This window comes from Theobroma cacao, chromosome 3 (assembly GCF_053813885.1).
Source record: "Theobroma cacao isolate CCN51 chromosome 3, ASM5381388v1, whole genome shotgun sequence".
Classification (NCBI taxonomy): domain Eukaryota; kingdom Viridiplantae; phylum Streptophyta; class Magnoliopsida; order Malvales; family Malvaceae; genus Theobroma; species Theobroma cacao.
The window spans coordinates 12,659,484-12,680,472 of record NC_142641.1 but is presented as its reverse complement, the minus strand read 5'-3'; the positions used below and the strand labels follow the sequence as shown (position 1 = coordinate 12,680,472).

At 33.0% G+C, this 20,989-nt stretch overlaps 1 protein-coding gene across 2 annotated transcripts; it reads left to right on the top strand.

Moving 5' to 3' along the window:
- Positions 1-995: 995 nt before the first annotated feature.
- Positions 996-14,679, top strand: LOC18604472 (uncharacterized). Of its 2 annotated transcripts, XR_001927257.2 has the most exons (13): positions 996-1,270; positions 1,367-1,445; positions 1,540-1,633; positions 1,748-1,897; positions 2,100-2,231; positions 3,666-3,816; positions 3,912-3,950; positions 4,031-4,105; positions 5,967-6,026; positions 7,728-7,792; positions 12,478-12,568; positions 13,672-13,805; positions 13,949-14,679. XR_001927257.2 is itself a non-coding variant. In XM_018118331.2 (12 exons), the coding sequence occupies exons 1-12, from the start codon at positions 1,205-1,207 to the stop codon at positions 13,714-13,716; spliced, it is 1,047 nt and encodes a 348-aa protein (XP_017973820.2). In that variant the 5' UTR covers positions 996-1,204; the 3' UTR covers positions 13,717-14,679. The 2 variants fall into 2 exon arrangements, 1 of the variants encoding a protein (XP_017973820.2); XM_018118331.2 differs by having other exon boundaries at positions 13,672-14,679.
- The last annotated feature ends 6,310 nt before the right edge of the window (positions 14,680-20,989 follow it).

The window sequence follows — 20,989 nt, the reverse complement described above, 5'->3', positions numbered from 1 at the left end:
TAAGTTAAATAAAAATAAAATCAATAGTTAGTATTTAACCTAATAAAATACCCTTGTCTTGTTATCTTTTTAGTTTTTGGGTGAAGAGAAAACTAAAAATTATTTTACAAATACAAAAACAACATTCATTTTTAGTTCTAGTAAGGCGGATTCAAGAATTTTTTTAAGTGGTGTTATAATTAAAATAATAGTAATAATTAAAAAAATATAAAAATGTTAAAATTCATAAACTAGAAGTTTTAACATTAAATTGAAAAAAATGTAAATTTAGTGCATTCATTTAATATTTTACAGTAAAAATAGCTAAGATAATTATAATTGTTCGTGAGCATTTTTCATATATTGAAAATAGTGTTTGATAACATCAGTAAAAATATTATCAAATATATCTTTTTCATTATATTTCATCAAGCAATCATTCATCCAAAATTACAACTCATTAGCATGAAGTGAGATATTAGAATAAAATATGATCTTATATAGTAAATTATTAGGTTTAACAATTAATAATGTGATAGTTTTTTATTTATTGATCAAAACTAAATATAAGTATCCATAAACCACATAAAATTAAATACAAAAATCAAATAATCAAATAATATATCTACAAAATAAATAAAAAATCATAATTTTAAAATGTTATTGGATATGTAATACTACTTTCTATTAATTATATTATAATTATAAACCAAAACTATCAAATTAATAAAAAAAAATTTAGATATGAAATATTTAAAAACTTAATATAAGTTGAAAATTACTTATAATTGAAGTCTAGATACGTTATTTTGAGAGAGTGAAAAACACAATTAATGATCGAGAAGAGGAAAAATTTAAAATTTTAGACAGTGAAAGTAATTTAGGTTTTAATTTTTTTTAATAAATTTTAAATTATAAACAAAATTTTATCTTTTTATGTAATATTTAAATATTAATATATAAGATTAAAACTATTTAGAGGTGTCACTCAAAAAAAAAAAAAAAAAAAAAGGATTTAGAGGTGAGTGGTTTTTCAACGTGGGTCCACCTATGGTTCACAGTGAAGAAGCAGTCGGTCAGGAACTGAGCTTCTTCTCCCCACACTATCTAAAGGCTTCGTGGCTCAAGAATCAAATGAAAGTTAAAATTGCAAATGAGTTTGGAAATGAGATTCATCACCCCATAAGTTAAGTCATATATTATTATAGTATTAGTATTTGTGAAAATGGCTCTTCACCTATCTGCCCTTTCTCGCTTCACCGCCACCACCAGCCTCTCTTTCTCGTCCTCAGTAAGACAGTTCCAACTTTAATTACGAATTTCATTTTCCTTTTTCAAATTCTTTTCTCTGAAATTTACCTTTTTTTTATTTGTTGAAACTTTGAAGAATATGAGTTGGCCTCGGCGCTCAAAAGCGATACGGCTGGTGGCGTGTAGCAATGCCGCGGTGTCTAGATACGGCCGAGGTCTTGTTTCTCTTTTTCTGTCATCATCCACTTTTTTATGAATTTTTTTCGTAAGAAGCTGCTTTGGAATTTGTTTCGAATTTTGGTTTTTCAGTTGCTTATGAATATGATCCGGAGCTTCGCATAGTGCTTGAACTAGCCACGGACGCCGAGTTATATGAGCTTCAAAGAATCCTTTTTGGTCCCAGGTTTGTCAATTTTTCTTAATGTCCGTTGGCCAGAATTTCTCCGGTTTTCTTTGGTGGTTTTTTTTTTTTAAATTCTTATTATAACTTTCGAATTTTTTTTTTTATAAAATTCAGCTACTTTAGTCCCTTGTTAAAGTCTGTAATGAATAGAGATGATGTGGAGAATGTGATGATTGAAGAAAATGTTGAGGAACGAGAAGCTTTTATCGCAGCTCTTGAATCGCGTTTCTTATTCCTTGCAGCAGATGCCCGCTCAACGTTAAGGTTAGTGCCGTGGATGGCTTCAATAATTATTTTGTTGGATGCCTGATTGCATTCTTCGCGAGCTAAGCTTTGCTGAAAAATAAATCAATATATGATTGTTCTTGCTGGTAGAAAGTAACAATAAATTTTTTATCTCTTTTGGTATCTGCTGAGTTTCTGTTTTGATAGGTATCTCACCGATCTCATTTGATCTTCTCGTTAGGGGTTGGAGGCCTTCGTACAAAACCGTCCTGCTTTCTGTCAGGAAAAAATTGAATGTTCCTTGCTCAAGTAAATTGTCCACTGAAGACCTTGAAGCCGAAATTTTCCTTCATCTTTTGAGGGATTACTCAAGGTAACTTCATTAAATCTTAATCTTTAGCAAACCTCATCATCATAAAGTTCTTAGTGACTGCAAAAGCATGTGATAGGAATCCAGTGAGCTAATTGATTGCTAGCCTAAGTTGGGAAAAAGATGTTGTTGGTCTGTTTAGTTTTGGAAATGCTTTTCATATTATATCTCCACTATTACATGAAATATGATGAATAGATATGGTAACTAACTAAGTTTGGAAACCCTTGTTTTTCTAAATTTCTAAAACACTGGACAACTTTTTTAAATTGCTTTTCAATTTCCATAAAATTACAAAACAAGAGTTCTGGAATTTAGTTATCTACTCCTTTTCTTTAATGGCCAGGTTTAGAATAAAAGTGGAGATGGAAAATGGAAACCATTTTCCGAAACTAAACAAACCCTATAATGTTCTTAGAAGTGTAGCCTTAAAAATGTCAATTTGGGGGAGATGGATAAAATTTAGTTGGTTATCTAGTGTAAGCCTGTTCTTACTAGACTTGATTGGTGAAAGTAATTTCTTCAACTTTTCCTATATTCTTGCTGTTACAAGCTTGTAGAGAAACTTAGGAAACTGAGAAGTTGGATTATGCTTGTATTGGATCGAAAGTTATGAGATAACAATCTTATTTATTTAATTTTTAAAATGAATGCACTGCTAATTGTCTTTTTTTTTTTTTTCATATATAACACCAAGTAATATCATTCCACTAAAGTGTTCCTACACTAGGTAGTATGCTTTGTTATATAATTTCCCATCTCTCACTCCTTTTTTTTTTTTATCCTGAGTGGAAAATATCCCATCCTGGAGATTGACACAATAGTTTGTTAATAGGCAGTATTTGCACTGAGTATTTGAATTGGACATAACACTCTTCTACTGCATTTTTTTTAAAAGCAAAAGTTTATTGTTTCATTGCATGGAGTACTTAATACATATATCAAAGTAATATGATGAAGGTTTTTAACTTAGACCAATCTCAATCTTTATTCTTGTTATCCTGTATGATCAAGTTTTGTGCTATGATTTAAGGAAAGATTATAACCCAAGTTTGTTTCCTTTCCTTGTATTGGGCCAATTAGCATTTTTTAGATAGTGGCGTGGGTCATTTTGATTTTTAAAATGTTGCATCATGATTGTAAATTACTTCTACCTTTTACAGTGTCAGCCATTGTTATTGCCACTCATATTATCAATTAAATTTGTAGAATCGCAGCTGAAAATTTGAATCCAAGTGGTGCTTATATGTTGATCCTTTTTGTTCTCATCTAGTGTTAGAGTTGCGTGCTTATGAATTAACCTTTTTACTTCTTGCTGATCTAAATTTCTAATGTATCAAATGATAATAATTTGTTTAAGATGAAGGAAAAAAACAAAAAAGAAATAGGTTCTACATATGTGCAGTGGTGACTTGTAGTTTGTACTTCCATGTTTAGTGACGAATCAGGAACTTTTCCGGGCTTATGGGAAAATAATAATATTTCCAACATACAAAATAGTCTAGAAGTGGGACTTAGCCAGTGGAAGGTGCAGGTCATTGCTGCTGCTAAAGTTGGGGCAGCTGGGTTTCAATCAATGATTTTGAAGGTATTCATACTTTTTCAAGTCTATTTTAATATCTGGTTAATTATTTTCATTCTTAATATTAATTGATATGTAGTTGTTTCCATTTCTTTGTTTAGGGTGGTGGTGTGCTTACTTTGGCAAAAATTTATCAATTGGTAAGATATTGGTTTTTGTTAGTTTGTTTTATTTTGCTCTGTTGGTTATTTTATTTAGCTTTGTTTATTGCTTGTGGTAGTTGACGAAGAAATTGTCTGGAAAGCTGTTTCTGGAAGCTGCCAACTATTTGATGGAAAAGGAAGCTCTTAAAAAGGTACAAACTTAGTGTCATAGTTTGGTAGTTGTTGAAGCAACTGAACTGTGAGTGAATTGGGAGAGTCTGCATTTTATTTAATGCTTGATACAACATATTTTCTGTTTAAAAAGGTAGCTCTTGCGTTTTTAGCAACTAGAGGTGTCAATTAAGCAAGTTATAATTTTCTAGTTGTTGAAGGAACTGAATTATGAATGAATTGGGACAATCTGTATTATATTTAATGCTAGGATACAACATATTTTCTGTTTAAAAGGGTACCTCTTACTTTTTCAAGAACTATAGGGTCATTTAAGCAAGTTGTAATGAATTTGAGTTGGGTTGTTTTAGATTCGGATTTAGACTCTTTTAGGTCATTTTGGGTTTTGAATTGATTAGGTTCAACTTATATCAGGTTTTTAGTCATTAATCTTTGATCCAATTTAATTGGTTCTGGTTGGTTTTGAGTGAATCTTTTGATTTGGCTTAGTGTTCACATTTAATTTATTAGCAAATATCAATCAAGTTCGAGTCAGAATCTTTGAGGGATGTAGGTTACAGTCCTTTTTATGTTCTAGGCCAACAGGTTCATGTTACATAGGCTTCAGCTCATGGATATTTCAAGTGAATTTGGGTTTAGCGTTGGGTAGGTTGTACAACATTTGCCACCTATGTTAGCAATTTGCTATGTTTGTCAATGTCCTCATTTCATATGGAATTTTCATTTATGATGCATCTGTAATTTATTAGTATTTCCTCTCTTGAATCCGTTGCATGTAGGTAATAAGTCTGTTGACCAATCAGGGAGCACATGTCCATAAATTATGTTGACTGGAAAGGCTCAAACCTATTGAATTATAATTCTTTTTATGTTGGCAAATTTTCCTGCAATTAGTTGGTTTTATTTATTTATTTATTTATTTATTTAATTCCTAGTGGCAATTTGCTTGTTGATTTGGGTAGAAATACCTTAACTTGTTAGACTACAAATTGATTTGATTTTTGGGATGTGAATGAGGAATGCCACTTACTTTGACGTTTGAAACACCCTTTAGTTTCTGTTTTGGTTAAAAAGGTAAAAACCATTTTAGGCTGTCTAGATTGAGGAGTATGGAGAGAAATGGAAGGGAGGGGAGGGTGAGCCGAGAGCATTGCCCTTTCCATTTTTTGTCTAACATCTTAATGGAACGGATGGGATTAGGAGGGATACATGTACCTGTTCAAAAACTCTCCGAAGCAGCCTTTTTTAAACCACCAAAATTGGGAACTTGAAGGAAAAGAATATTTCCTTAAAATTTATAGTTCTAGAGACAACATTGTCCTTAATTTAACATTGTTTTAAAATATAAAGGATACAATTGTAAAAGAACATGGTATGTTATCATTTTCTTTCTTGTCCATTTCTTAACCAAACTGGGCCTGTAGAATAACTCCTAATTTCCATCACTTCTTCTGGGGAACTTATCTCCACCCCCTCCCTCTTTCTCCTCTCCCTTCCTTTTATGGCATCTGTGGTACATTTATCTTCTGTGATTCTTCTCCTTCCCAAAAAGGCAAAGATAATATTTCATTGCATTTTGAACTTGAATGTGAGATCACAATCATTCTTCTACTTGCCTATTTATTCCTCAGTTTGTGCTACTTTCTTGATTATGATATAAATGTATATTTTTTTAAAGATAAAAATGATGTAATGTAAATTACAGATTTAAGTTTGTGTTTTGCTATCATTTTGTTTAATTTTTTGGCTATCTTATGTTGAATTGTAATGCTCAATCTATTTTATTTCATATCATTGGAAAATTGTCTGAAGATACTATGATTTAAAACATGTATCAACAATGAAACTTCTAACAGGCTTTTTCACTTTCTTTATTTCAAGGGGGGACAGGTAGCTGCTATTAATCTAGAATCTAGAGCAGCCTTGCTTGCAGCTAAGCAGGTAATTTTATTATCTAATGAGTCAAGTGGCTAGAAGATGATTTTTCATGTTGTCAACATACGCTATCATGTGGTAAATAGTCTGCAAATAGCAATGCATAAATGTGATTTAACAGTTGCAGCATCTAAACAGTGGATATTTCTTTTTCATTTTCTTTAATTTTCCTTCTCTCTAGTCTGTGTGCGTGCGCGCACGAATAGAGAATTCATCATGTTAAAGCCTTTCTAGTATTTCTTCTGAAACAAGGTTTTCATGTTATAGGATGGAGGCTTAGATTTTTAGTTGACTAACATAGCATATTTATATAGCTAAACTAAGTTGTAGCCATAGATACAGCAGTTGTAACCCACTTTATTTTGGTCTGTTTCAATTAAGTCCAACTTAATTAATTATCCTTATTTAATTCTAATTGTGTGACCTACTGGGCTTCTAATGTGTTGGCAATAAATATAAATCCTAATAAAATATCAATTTGATAATTGATCTATATTTATAGTTTATGAGCGGTATCTAGCAATACATCATGATCACCCAAATGTTAGAGAGTCAATTAAAGAATTTGACAAAACCCTTCAGTGATAAGCCTCTCAGTGCAATATAGTCTTTTCATCAAATATCTCGGATGTCATAAAGCATGGCTCAATGTTTACTTATGACATTCCATATTAATTCTCATAATTCATGACTTTTCTTAAATTCATCATGATTTGACCAAAGACTTTATACAAGTTAATCAATAATTGAGTACAAGTGAGATATATCCCCACATATCACTTGAGGTGATGAATCGTGACTACTCATTCGCCTTGGCATGCTTCATGGCATACCTAAAAACACTCTGTTTAGGTATTTGGTTGTCTCCAGATCCGTAGGAGTGAAATCAAAGTATGTCATTTCTTATACAAGATGACTTGGTGTTTCAAGTCCAAGGATTAGTTGCATGACTATCACATGTGAATATATTCTATAGCCACTTAAGTAAAATATCAAATGAAATTCTCATAGCGGGTCATATTTAGTGAACTTATTCTTTAACAAGCACCTACATGTTATTCATAAGTATCCCATATATTTTAATTTATGAGATCGATTGCTAACTTCCCGGGTAAGGAGGCTTAATATGTACCAGTCTTTGAGCATTGTCAATGCCCTATCTTAATAATCCAATGACCAGGAATAATTTTAGGAACATGGCTATTATGCATAGTGATCTCATAATTGTAACAACTTTACAATTCTTTTACAAGGTTTTTATGTTCCATGAGTTTCATCCAATTGGTATTTAATAACTCTATATTATTGCATTAACATAAAGGAAAACCTCTATCACATATAGTTATGCAATTAAATATTCATTGAATGAAAATATATATTCCTTGACTTATCCAATTGGCTAAAGAGCATATGCCAACAATTCTTTTGAAACTAGGTTTTCATGGTATATGATTTCGTTCAGTTTGATTGATATTAATAAATAAAAAAGCAATATAACTTCTGTCAATATATTTTTATGGGAAAAGCATTATTTTATCATTGTGGTGCTAACATTTTTATTATGAATAGTGGCAATAAACTAATATATATGAGCTATTTGTTTTTATGCATGTTAAAACTATATGATCAGATTTTCTGCACTTGGTATTATTGTTCTAACATCGGTTATTTTTTTTTTCTGTCCTTTGCCCCTTAACCATGGGACAGGGCTTTGCAGGTGCTGCATCCAGATATGTGGGTTTGAGGAGTATGATGAGTTTACTTGGCCCACTGTATTGACTCTTTCTGACCCTGAATCTTTATCTGTTGTCATTTTCATCTTTAGTTGTTATTTATTCATTTACTTTTTCCTTGCATATGAAATTTTAGAAGTGTGTAGGTTTGTATAGAATTTTCTTTGATGCAAATCCATCTTCTTAATGTTATATAAGACTAAGGCTTTTTGCTTGGTAGGGTGTAAAAGTGGAATGATGGAAGGTGTTGGGTGGGAAAGTGGAAAGAAAATGATTTTCACTAGTGCTGGGTAGGAGAAAAGAGTGAGAGGAAAGAAAATACTAGGAGAGATTAACGTTTTATGTCCTTATTCACAAACAAATCATTCCAAATTGGAAAGATTAGTCGAGAGAAAATGAAAGAGATGTGAGTCAAGTGTACATATTTATAAGACTGTCCATCAGTTTTTAGATTTTACCATTTTATCTTAACTTACAAAGGGTATAATGGTAAAGTAGTATAATTTCCTTTTTTTCCCTTTATTTTTCTACTCGATAAAATAATGGATGGAAAGAAAATTTTTTTGCATCCACTTTCGAATGGAAATCTTCAGCCCTGAGTTTGCACCCTTTTTGGCCCGCAAACCAGATCTTGTTGTGTTGCATGAATGGAAAGAAAAGAAGATCTTATTAACATTAACATCAAATTTCTGTTGGAGTTTAAACTTGTCAAGTTTGACTGCAAAACTTCCCTTAAGTATAAAGATATCTCTGTCCTTTGAGCAAAAAAAAGACACCTTCAATCTCTTCCTTATCTATTTAATACTAATATTCCATACATATATAAATTAAAAATTTGAAAATGAACTAGTGAATGTTCAAGTAAAGTTTGAGTATGTTCTAAGTTACCTCATACAATACCAAAAAATAAATAATAAATAATAGAAATTGCACTCTCCTGCATTAGTTGCTTCAACTTCAAGTTTTCAATTTCTTGTCATCAAAAGTTAGAACCTTCACTCTCCTTTTCCACCCTTTCTCACCGTCTATCTCTTTGCCCAAATGCATTGTCAGTCTTCATTGTTCCCTTTTGATTTATACATCTTCCTTTTTTTCTCCTAAACCTTCCTGATTTGCTTCCAATTTCACATGCTTTCATTGATCCACTTTTCTTCGATGACATGAAATTTTGGATTTTCTCTTGCGATTTATTAGTTTTGATATCTCTCGTCAATATTTATTCAATTGTTGGTTACATTAGAATAATGTCTACCAATTGTCAGATAAAAATTCACTAAGTGTTTTTCACAATGCATGTGTTGATTGATGGAATCTGAAGGCTAGTGAAACTTTATAGGAGCATAAACTTTTGAGGAAATATTGTCCAAACATGATTTCATGCAGTACCTCATTACTCAGAACCAGATGAATTATTGAGAGGAAGGATTAACTGAGAATATATTACCTTCTGAAATATTGGAAAAAGGGTTGTTATTAAGGAAAGTTTTTTCTGCTAAGCATAATGGAAGTTTGTTGTTAAACATTGAAAGTTTACTTTTCTTTAATTGTGCTATGTGGCAAGATTTTATTGGTGGGGCAAAGAGGCAAGGCATATTCTCATGGAAGAAGATTTTTGTTGTCCACTTTTCCAACTTTCCCACCAAGCATACCAATGAAAAGAAAAATATGTTTTCCATCTTTCCACTTTCCTCCTCCAACTTTCCATCTTTCCATTTTTAGATCCACCCTACCAAGCAAAGCCTAAATGTCTAAAATGTGCTTCATAGATGTGTGTTTTCTCCTTTTTCCTATCAAATTTTGAGTGATGTACTATTGAAGTAGAAACATTAAAAAAGAAAAATCAAACAGAGGCTAAAATTGTTATCGAGTTGAAGCTGGAACAAGAAGACTGGGGTTAGGGTTGTAGAATCACTAATGAATAAACCTTAGAATCTCATGGTTTCTTAATAAGTCTAGAAGACTAATTCTTTATGCTAGGCTTGCAACAGTTTTAATCCCACTCGTTGGATACAAATAAACTCTGTCTAATCCAAGATGTTTAACATGTTTAAAGATCACCATGTTGAGCTTCACAAAAATATGAGACTTTCTCCTCCTTTTTCCTATCAAATTATGAGTGATGCAGCATGGATGTAGAAACAATGAAACAAAACAGAACAGAGGCTAAAAACAATGTAGAATTGAATATGGCACAAGAATACTAGGGTTTAGGTTGTAGAGCCCCTAATGAATAATATTCAAGTATATTGTGTGATGCAGTGCGGAAGTAGGAACAACTAAATGAAAATCAAAACAGTGAAAGAAAACCAGAACAAATGCTAAAATTGATGTATAATCGAAGTTGGAACATGATAACTAAGGTTGAGGGTTGTAGAACCACTAGCAGATAATATTGCAATATAATACAGCTGCCTAATGTGTCTAAAAGACTATTTGTATTAGGGTTACAGCAACTTTCAATCTTAGCACTAATATATAAATACACCCCATCTAATCCTAGCCTTCAAACTAATTAAAAGATCACATGCTAGTAACATGACCAATTAAATAAATAAAAACATAATTACTAACTGTTAACTAGAGTAAACAACAAACATAAAGAAAAACAGATCAAGATACTAAATTTTGGAATTCTCCTGCGTCAATCTCATTTGTTTGATAAAAGGCTCTCCCCATTGGTGAGAACTTTGGTAGCTTTAGCATAGATTTCTGGATCAGTCCTTTTCAGGTCATCTTCTGCCATCCTGGTACTCATACTTGCTGCTTTACTCAACATCTCCATAATACAGTTGAAATAAGGATCACATGAATATTTATATTTTTTGATTCTCAAAGCCAGTAACTTGATTGCTCAGTACTATTTCCACTGCCCTCCCATCTGTACATAGAAGAGCTCCAATTCCAGCCTCTGATGCATCACACTTTACAAAAGTTAACTTCCCAAATTTTAGTAGTGCAAGAACCAGTGCCTCTGTTATCAAAAGCTTAATCTGTTTAATAGCTCTTTGTGCAGAATTTGGCCACTCAAAGCTGTCCCTTTTCAAGCATTCAGTGATACAGTTCATAATGAAACCGAAATCCCTTATGAACCTTTTATAGAACGACCGTAAGAACTTCGAATTTCTTTGATTGATTTAGTTGTTGTATGGTAAAACTTTGGCGAACACTTTTTTCTGATCTGCTTTCAATCCATACACCAAGGAAATAAAACCAAAAACACAATCTCATAACACACAAAAGAGCACTTACTCAGAATTCACATGAATGGAGTTAGACCATCAGAGAGACCAAATAGCATCACTATTCATAGCGCCCCCTGGTGTCTTGTGTGCTGTTTTCCTCTCCTGTACCAAACCTTAGTGAGCAACTCCTCAACTTGTTTTTACATCTCAGCTCACTGCAATGGAAACATTCCTGAGAACCTAATCAACTGAGTGTTGGCCACTCCTCATTGGTGGTAAAACATATGGCAATTAGTCATTAACCACCTCCTTAAACTCTTCTAGCAACCGTGAACTTCAACAGGATGCTCTAGTAATTCACCCTTCAAGTCATCTTGAACAAACTTGCTAACTAAAGCATAAACAATTCCACTTTCTACACCTCAACTTCTAATATCTTGATAAAAATCCATTTACCTTGCTGCCCAAAGAAGAACCATCAGCTTCTGTTGTACTCTCCCCTTTTAGGGTGCAAAGTGTACTTCTTCTTACCTCTATAAAATGATAAAGTATTATGCTTAGTGAGATGTTCCATGTCATGATCAAATAGCGAAGGTCTACCCAACAGAATATGGGCTGCATCAATGTGTACAGCATCAGACAAAGCTTCATCATTTAGATCACTACTTGAAGAAAATTTGGCCAGACACCGAGATGTTACCCGTATATCATTCCCCTTCTTAAGCCTATGGATGAGGATGCTTCTCAACAAACAGCTTCAACTTCTCACTGCCTTCTTTGAAATAATGTTCCCCATGTTCCCACTATCAATAATCAGATCATACACTTTGTTGCAGCAAACAACGTGCCTTCTAAAAATGCTACTTCATGTCCAATCTTCTCCTTCTTCTACAACTGCCTTTGTTGTCATCACTTTTTGAACCACCAATGACTCTCCCTGAATTTGATAAACATCAATTTCCTCATTGTCTTCATCAGAATCATCATGAAGTGGTTTTACCGTTTCTAAGGGTCTGGTAGCACCCCGTGGTGGTGCAGTGGGAGGCCCTTCCGACTGCACTGCACCCTTTTTTTTCACTGGATCCATAAGGATGTGAAAATGTGACTTAATGCAAAACACCCATGATGAGAGATGAAGTGGGGGGCTGAAGAGGATTAATTGGAACTATAGATAGGGACATGTTTTTTTGTTTAGCTTATTGAAAATGGGGTCTTGAATAGTGCTAGGTCGCTATGATCCATATACTTAACTGGCATAGTGGGAAAAGGCTTTTTTTTTTTTTTTTTTTGTTATTGTTGTTGTCGTTGAGATAGGCAGTTGATGCAAATATGGTCATCTTGACTGTTCTGGTCATCATCAACTCAGTAAGTCTGGTTACACCTTTCCTATAGATTTGAATAATCAATTTGTCTCAAATTATAACAAGCTGTCTTCAGCTTAGTAATTTACTTTTGAAATTTTGCTGTCTGTATTGCTATCATCAATATTACTCTATGGCTTTCTCTTCTTGAAAATCTGCCATATAATATTATCCAATACAGGTTGTGGGGAACATTTTTGGCTGATGTTGTCATTCAGATGCTAGGAACTGATTATGCCAGAATCTTGCGAGCTATCTATGCATTTGCACAGGTAATTGATATCACTCCTTTTTATAAAAGCTTAAGCATTGTACTATTCCCTTTTCAAATTGATTTGTTATCGTTTGAATCTTCCATCAATATATCTGATTTGAAGTTAGCAGAAGTTTGCTATTTTTTTTTATGTATCAGAAAAGGTAATGATATTTATGATAAGTGAAATTTAAGCTAACATGGAAATCCATAAATATATTTTATATATATTGTTCTAGGAATACTCTTAAGTAGAGAAAGAAATTCTTACAACCAAATTGTTGGTGTATAAAAATTGTGTTGAGGCAGGGATCATATGGGTAGTACATATTAGCTGCTCTAATGGTTATAGTTATATATCTTCTTGTGCATTTGGTCTGATTTCTTTCAACCAAATTGTTGGTGTATAAAAATTGTGTTGAGGCAGCGATCATATGGGTAGTACATATTAGCTGCTCTAATGGTTATAGTTATATATCTTCTTGTGCATTTGGTCTGTCATCATACCAGATTTGTTCAGTGCTGTCAGAAGAAATGGTGGAATGGAGTAAAGAAAAATAATATTCTTAATTTGTTACATTCAAACTTTTAGAATCCAAACTTTTCTCAACCTATAAAAATAATTTGGTCAAAAGTTAATGGTCGGTGGACCATTTGTTATTGTTTTAAGGTCATGATGTCATAAATATTTCAATATGAATCTGGCCTAGTTTGACGTCATAGTTGTGGTTGGAAATTGTGGTGGAATTCTTGATGTTCGAAAAATTGGTTGAAAGTTATGATCGAAAACTGTGGTGAAAAGGTATGGTCTATACACTAAAGCTTTGTTTGGTAGGGACTATGGAAAATTTGCTAATCTAATGTTTAGGTTTTATAAACACATTTGCTAATTTTGTAACCCAACCTTTCCTTCATATTTTGGATATTATCTTATTGAAGTTAGGCTTGGCCTTCAAACAATGTAACTCTCTATTCAATAATATAATAATTGTCTACAAGGCTACACTGTCAAATTGCTGCTTTTATGATGAGATTTATAAGATGATTATATCATGTCTGCAACATTGTGGAAGTTGTTCTAATTTACAAATGGTTTTTTTTTTTCTTAAACTCCACCTTCAGATCCGTATCACCCGAACATACCGGTTACCCTGTGAAGATGACTGAGTAGTAGTTAGATGTTCAGGATATTCCATGTATACCTTCTCCAGTAGTAGAAACAGAGCTTTAGTTTGGAATCTAAGCTCAGTGATCTGGTAGGTACATTCAAATCTACGAATGTTTTTACATCTTAATATGTGCAGTTTAGTTATGTCCCCTTTACGAGCACCTTTAAGTAGCTGTTTTACAGCTTAACTACAAACAACTCTTGTTTGCACATTAATTTTGAATTTTGCAGTTGGACTGTGGAAATTGAAGATATTACTAATCTTTCAGCGCAACGGAGGACAAGGTTTACTGATGTACAACTATAACTTATCTGGCCATCTATAGTGTTAATAACTGCATTAAAGATTTAAATGATTTATGCATTTGATGAAATTGCGTCATTATAAAACCTTAATATAGCATCAATTGTCTAAATATTGGAGAGTTTCCTAGGCTGGTTGAAAAAATTTTAAGTCTAACGTGCTATGTCTAAGAGGATTGGTATCCCTTAATCATGATGCTACTGAGGAAAGTTCATCTGCTATTGTCCAATAGGCTTATTGCCTATTCCATTAAGGTAAGATTCCCTTGTGAGCCACCATCAAATATAAGCTTTCAGCAACTGTGGAATAATAAAAGGTTGATGATGATACATGTTCTTGGTCAAAACAAGGTTTTCCTGTTTTCTACTTTTATGGGAGTATATCTTGTGGTCTAAAGAGCATGTGTACCATTATTCTGTGGATGTAAAACAAAAAAAGAGGTCAGGACACACATATGCATCAATGTCTTAGACAAGTTAATTCTAGAAGTTGATTTAAAATAAAGAAATATGGAGCTTAGCGCTTCTGGTTGGGGATTTTTTTTTTTTTACAAGAATGATTCCTTTTGGCTGACTTCTTACGGCAAAGCTTTGTCACTTATCTGTATAAACTTCTTTGCCTCATTCTTTATCTATTGCATCGTGTATTCATATGGAGATGATTAATGTATTACATATCATAGCCAGTACAGTCTGGGCAATTAATGTTGTCTTGGTAGGGGATCAAATACCACTTGATAAGTTGAAGACTTTTTTTTTGTACAAATTTCTTCAAATGCGAAAATCTGTCCATAATCCATCGCTGCTACAATTTACTATCATTTTATAATCTACTTCCCTTTTCTCTTCTCTCATCTAATTTGCTACTTTCATATATAAGTACAGGTATTGTTGTTTCTATGGCATCCTTTTCTGTTGAGGAGCTATGGAATGTTATCCATTATTTTGTTTATATCCTCCGAACGTACTCTCTTATGGAATTTGTTTGCATAGTGTGTATGTCCGTTGTAATTCTCAATTATTTTGTTTCTATCCCTTGAACATACTCTCTTTGTAAACTTAGTATTAATGGAATTTGTTTGCATAGGGTGTGAGAAACATATAAGAATTACTGAATATAGTATTGCATATGAGTTTCAAATTTCTAAAGAAAATGCCACCATCTTGCTGGCTTTTGTCTCCTTCCAAGTGGCATGTTTAACAAGTATAGGAAAAATAGAGGGCACCCGCGCGTGAGGTGCAAAATTCTAGGGAGGTGAACATGTCCACGGCCGGCGTAGCAATTAAGCCTAAGCCCAGCCCAAATGGATTATTTTGTTAATTAAATGTTATTTTACTGGATTTTAATTTTAAAATTTGTAAAAGTATTATTAATAAATATTAATATAATGATATTATTTTATTATTTGATAATAAAAATATTTGAAATAATATTTAAAAAATTTTTAAACTATTTAAAAAATTTTAATAAGTTTTTATATTTTTATTATGTTCAATCAAATTCTTATATTATTATTTTGAGCTAAATAAGTCGTATTTTTATTTTGAGTGAAATAAAGATTTATAATTAATTATTCATTTAGTCAAAATATTATTGGTTATTCTATACTGCGTAGAGCTGACATGATATGTTTATATATCATAATTAATAATGTGTGATATGTTGATATATTATAATTGATGATGACATGATAAATTAATTTGACATAATAATATGATCATAAAGTTTTTTTCACTCTTCGCATCAACATCATATCAATTCCATAAAATGACAAGTGTTATTTTGATTAATGATAAATAACCAATCATTAGTTATAAGGGTTTATTTGATCAAAAATAAAAGTATAAAAGCTTGATTGAATGCAATAAAGGAATAAAGATTTATTTAAAATTTCTTGAAAGGTTTAAAGACTTATTTGAGCATTATGCAAAAATATTGTAATGAATAGATGGTGTGAAGCTTGAGTTTAGCTTTAAAAAAAGGTTTGTTGAACTCAATCTATGGACACTTTATGGAGGGTTGCCATGCAATTTATCTTGGTATTAATGCAACATGGTGTACTAGGGCACAAATTGAGAACAAGAGAGCAACGTGGGTTTCTTTGTCTATCTTCCAATATATCTTTTCTTTTCAAGGTTTAGTGTTTGAGTATGTCGTTAGTAAATTGAGTCTTTGTAATACCCAGTATTTTGATATGGTGGCTAATAAAGCTTATCGGATGCTAATTGAAGTTAATTAGAATATTTAAAAGTGATGAAGGGTGAAGGGAATAGTTTGGAATAAAATATCTCGTACGCGAAAAAATAACAATTGAATAATAATATTTTTATGGAGGATGAATTAGCGAGATAAAAAGTGAGTTGGAAGTGAATCAGAGTATAACAATACATTTTAAGTGCCAACGAGATTGGTGAAAAATTTTAGAAAAAAATAATATTAAAATATTAATATTTTATTTAGTGTCGAAATTTTTTCGTGAAGGAGTATATGTTCAATCTAAGTGGGGGAGAAGAGGAACGAGTAAATTTCAAAGAAAGATGATGTTAATGGGGTCCGCGTGTCTTTATTAAATAAAGCTAGCGTAGGTAAGTAAATATTTAAATATTACGGTGATACCGCATTGAAGCATAAACTTGAGATTTTATTGATACAAGTGTTAAGAAAGAAAAATGGAAAGAAATTGAAATTAAAAGATTATGGGAGGATACAATTAAAAAGAGTGAAAACCTTGGAGGGCAAAATGATAATTTTGCCATTAGTTTGGTCATTGACTCTTCATTTTTATCCCACGGCTAGTTCTTATCTCCACCCACAAGATATTTTCTTTTTCACCCTCATGCTTTCACGCCATTTTCAAGCTTCCATGCCATTTTCACCTTACCACCATGCATTTGAAAAGAAAAATAGAGAAAATCGGCTAAGGGAAGAAATGAGAGAAAAATGGAAGGTTTGGGTAGTGAGTGATTCAAGAGTGATTGAAGAAATATAAAGTGGGTCTCAAGATTCAAGAGACATAAGGTAAGGATTTTTTTTTGTGTTTTAAGCTCACGGTTGGTTAAATCTTGGGAGAAATCATGTGTGAATCATTTTGGCAGCTTAATGATTGATGTTTTGAAGGAATAGTGGAGTGCATGTACGGGTCAAGCAACCATAAAGGTAAAAATGAATGATGTTTTAAGAATAGTTGAGAAATCTTGAGAAATAGTTATTGTAATGTAGCTGAAATTTTAAGTGGCATACTATGAGGAATTATGGTTGTTGAAAGAATCTATTTGCATCAGTTAGTTGAATAAGGATTCATGATGGAAGGAAAAAGAAAAGTAGAAATGAGGTACACTAAAAATATTGAATTTGGATTGTTGCTAGGAAGTGTAAAAGTAAAGATAGTGTACTATGGTGGCATGCCGGAGCAAATAACGAGCAATCGACAAGTAGGAATAGCTAGATACGCCTTTGAACTAATAGCGATGTAATATCCTGCTATCGTAAAGTGAGTGAACTTACATTAAAATGTTTTGGAATAAGTGATGATATGCTTGATTGAACCACTTGGAATATTTTTTTGGTTTTTCTTTAAACTTTACACATCGTAAGCTGTGTGAGTGCACACACTAATGATATATTGCCTTGTGCGGTGTGGGAGTGCACAGGATGATTCTAGCTATGTGTGGTGTGGAAGTGTACATGAGCTGGTGATATGGGAGTTGTATACATATATACACATACCATATAGAGGTTAAGGAAATAAAATGTGATTGTGCTAAATATTGAATGCTAAAATTTGACAAATGCTTTCCAATTGATTTTTCATTGTAGCAAAACTGGATTTTCATTGTGACAAGAATTCTTTAACTTGATAGCCCTGGTTTTTGCTACAGTGAAATTCATTCTCGTTGCAGCGAGAAACTCTTGGGTTTGGGGACTTGACTAGTCCAGATTTTCGCTATAGCGAAAAGGCATTCTCGTTGTAGCAACAAACTCTTGGGTAGTTGGGTAAAATGCTTGCCCGGATTTTCGCTGCAGCGAAATTCATTCTCGCTGTAGTGAGAAACTCTCGGGTGGTTGGTTCGAAATTTTGCCCTGAAGTTCCCTACAACGAAAATTCATTCTCGCTGCAGCATCTTTTCACACATACTTTGGACAAAAGGTCAAAATTAGCTATTGGAATTTGGTAGGATCAACCCCCTAAGCTCAAAGGATTGATCATAGCATCCCTAGGTAGAAAAAAATAAAGCCCTAGGGTCGACTCCCAAGGTTTAAAGGGTCAATCCAAGGGTTCTTGCATGAAAAAAAAAAATATAAAAGCCAGTTCAAGACCTAGACTTCATTTTCACTCTTTCGACCTCCAACTCATCCCCAACAACCTCCAAACCCTCCTAAAACCTCTCAAGACCCCATTTAGTAAGGATTCAACTTTCCAAACTCAAATCTAAGCTAATATTTAATATTTTTTGGGTTTGAAACTCATGGTTATGTTCTACCTTTAGGATTTTACAAATTTAGGCTCATTTAATCCACTTCTGAGCTAAGAATTTTGGAGGTTTTGCTCTCCAAGGAAGTTGTGAAGGTAAGAATACTTAAGGTTGTTTAACATATGGTTTGGGTTTGAAGTTTAGAAACATATTGGAGATTAAATGAAGAATATTCAATAATTCAACTACTTTTGAAAATGGGTTTTGCTAGAAGCTAGAATACTTACTATAGGATTTATTGTGTTAGGTGATTGTTAAAGCTCGGGGTCATAGAACAAGCATGGTTTGATGACTTGAAGCTTAGAGGAAGTCATTTCTTGTCAACGTGAATGGGTACACCTCTTTAAAGTATTTTATACGGTAAAACTAAGCATGATTTAACGACTTGATTAGCTTGCATGATTTGAGTGCTATATTGACTTCAATAAATCAATTTGTATGAGTACAAATATTTTGAATGAAGTTTTCAAATCTATTATGTAAGTAAATACACCTATTACATTTCAGTTTTCAACTAAAGGAACATGCTCTTTCAAATGTTTTTATTCAAATTGTCCTCGAATGAATATATGTTGCACGATTGGTGCATGGCTAGGTAGAAGCCTAAGTGGATGAATAGATAGCCACCCAATTAAATGTGAATGTGAAATGTTAAAGAACCCACCACGGTGCATATGCTAGTGGGGGCGCATTAAGACACCTTCATGAGAAGGTGAAAGTGGATGTCAGAATGCCCACCAACATAGAATGTGAGGGTGGATGAGTAAGTCTCTACCACTTGAGAATTTTGTGTGGATGTATAGACGCCAACTAATAAATCTAAGAGATGAATGATATGATGAGATGTAAGATACTTTATTTGTTAGAATTATGTATATGAATTTCCATTGTGTTACACTACATGTATAAACCCATCGTGGGGGTAAAAATACCACATGAATAAGCCTATTGTGAGGGTAAGAATACCACATGAATAAGTCCACTGTGGGGGTAAGAGTACCACACTGAAATTTGAGAACTATATGTAAATGAGTTTGATGATATTGTATGTATGATTGATATTGTGAATTGATTGTTTAAGTTAGTGATTTTGTCTTGACTGTATGTCACGTATTGTTGAGTATGAAGATTGGTTGATATTATAAATCTCCATGTGAGAAATAATGTCCAAAGGTTGAGTTATGAGTAAGAATGATACATCTACCCAAAGTGAAGGTATCCGTACCCTTGATATGAACTCTTTCATTTCTCCTGGCAAATGTTTTGTATTTGAAGCTATAAATGTTTATCCAATATTATATGTATAGTGGATTTCAATTATATTTATGGAAAAATGTTTTGAAATGGGGTCATTGAATATTTGAAAGGAATTATGTTGATATTTATGAAACTCATAAATGTTTTTGTAAAGTATGGTTTATTACAAAAACTTTTTCCTTTGGCTTGTCCCTTTTTCTTATCCATTCATTGTCACGACCCGGAACTCTCATCGGGCCCATGACAACCGCCGCGACTTCCCGATAGGCACTCATTACCCCGAATGCTGATCAGAACCTCGCAAGGCTTAGCATCAGCTTCCGCATCTCCCCGGTGAGCGACAGTTATTAAATCTCGTATTTCAAGAAATCATAAGTCGTTTCCAAATCAAAACAATAAAATATTATTTTTTGGCTCATAGGGGCATTTTCGTCATTTTTTTTTTGAAAATACCGAAACCCGCCAAAAACATGGTGTAAAAGCTAAACATGTTCATGCATACTTTAAATCAGATAACTGAGGTATAAAATTACTTTTACAGTGACACGTGAGCCCTCAACTGACCAAAATGTATCGAAAACTGAAAACCTATAGCTTTTGCCGATTCAAGTCCAAATGAAGGTCCTTGTCATAGTCAGCTAACTATGGAATTCCTTGAGCCTGAAATGTGAGGAAAGGAGGGTGATAAGATTATAAAATCCCAGTGAGTAAACAGACACCATCTGAACCATGTAAAGGCAAATAAATCGAGACAAATTAAAATATTCTTTTCCAATATATGTTTCATAACATGAATATTCAGTTTACTCAATTAATCAATATGGCTTATATATCTCACAAAACTTGGCTCTTGCCCAAATCATTCTCGCGGGTACCTTCGTCAAGGTATCCCACTGAGACCGCCAAGGCTGTTAAATGTCCCATACCCATAAATATGTTTTTGCATCTAATACACAGCCATTCCTTGGCGTTGGCTGAGTCTCACTCTCACGCGGTGGTCCATGTGAAGTGCACTCAAATCTTTACCTCAGGAGATACTTCATCCAACATCTTCCCCCGGAGGTAAATATATAATTGAGTTACCGTGCCCCTCTCATAGGTAGTCCACGGAAACCCCCACCACTACAATGACTATGGATTATTTTATCTACCACTTGATTTATAAAATCCTTATCTACATGACATGTCAATTTATCGCAATCTAACCTCTCAAGGCTGAATACATAGTATTTATAATTT

Excerpts from the sequence above, each read along its gene's own strand:
- LOC18604472 (XM_018118331.2), top strand. The coding sequence starts at position 1,205 with ATGGCTCTTCACCTATCTGCCCTTTCTCGCTTCACCGCCACCACCAGC. Across the intron at positions 1,446-1,539 it reads GGTGTCTAGATACGGCCGAG|TTGCTTATGAATATGATCCG; the intron begins GTCTTGTTTCTC and ends TTGGTTTTTCAG. Across the intron at positions 1,898-2,099 it reads GATGCCCGCTCAACGTTAAG|GGGTTGGAGGCCTTCGTACA; the intron begins GTTAGTGCCGTG and ends TCTTCTCGTTAG.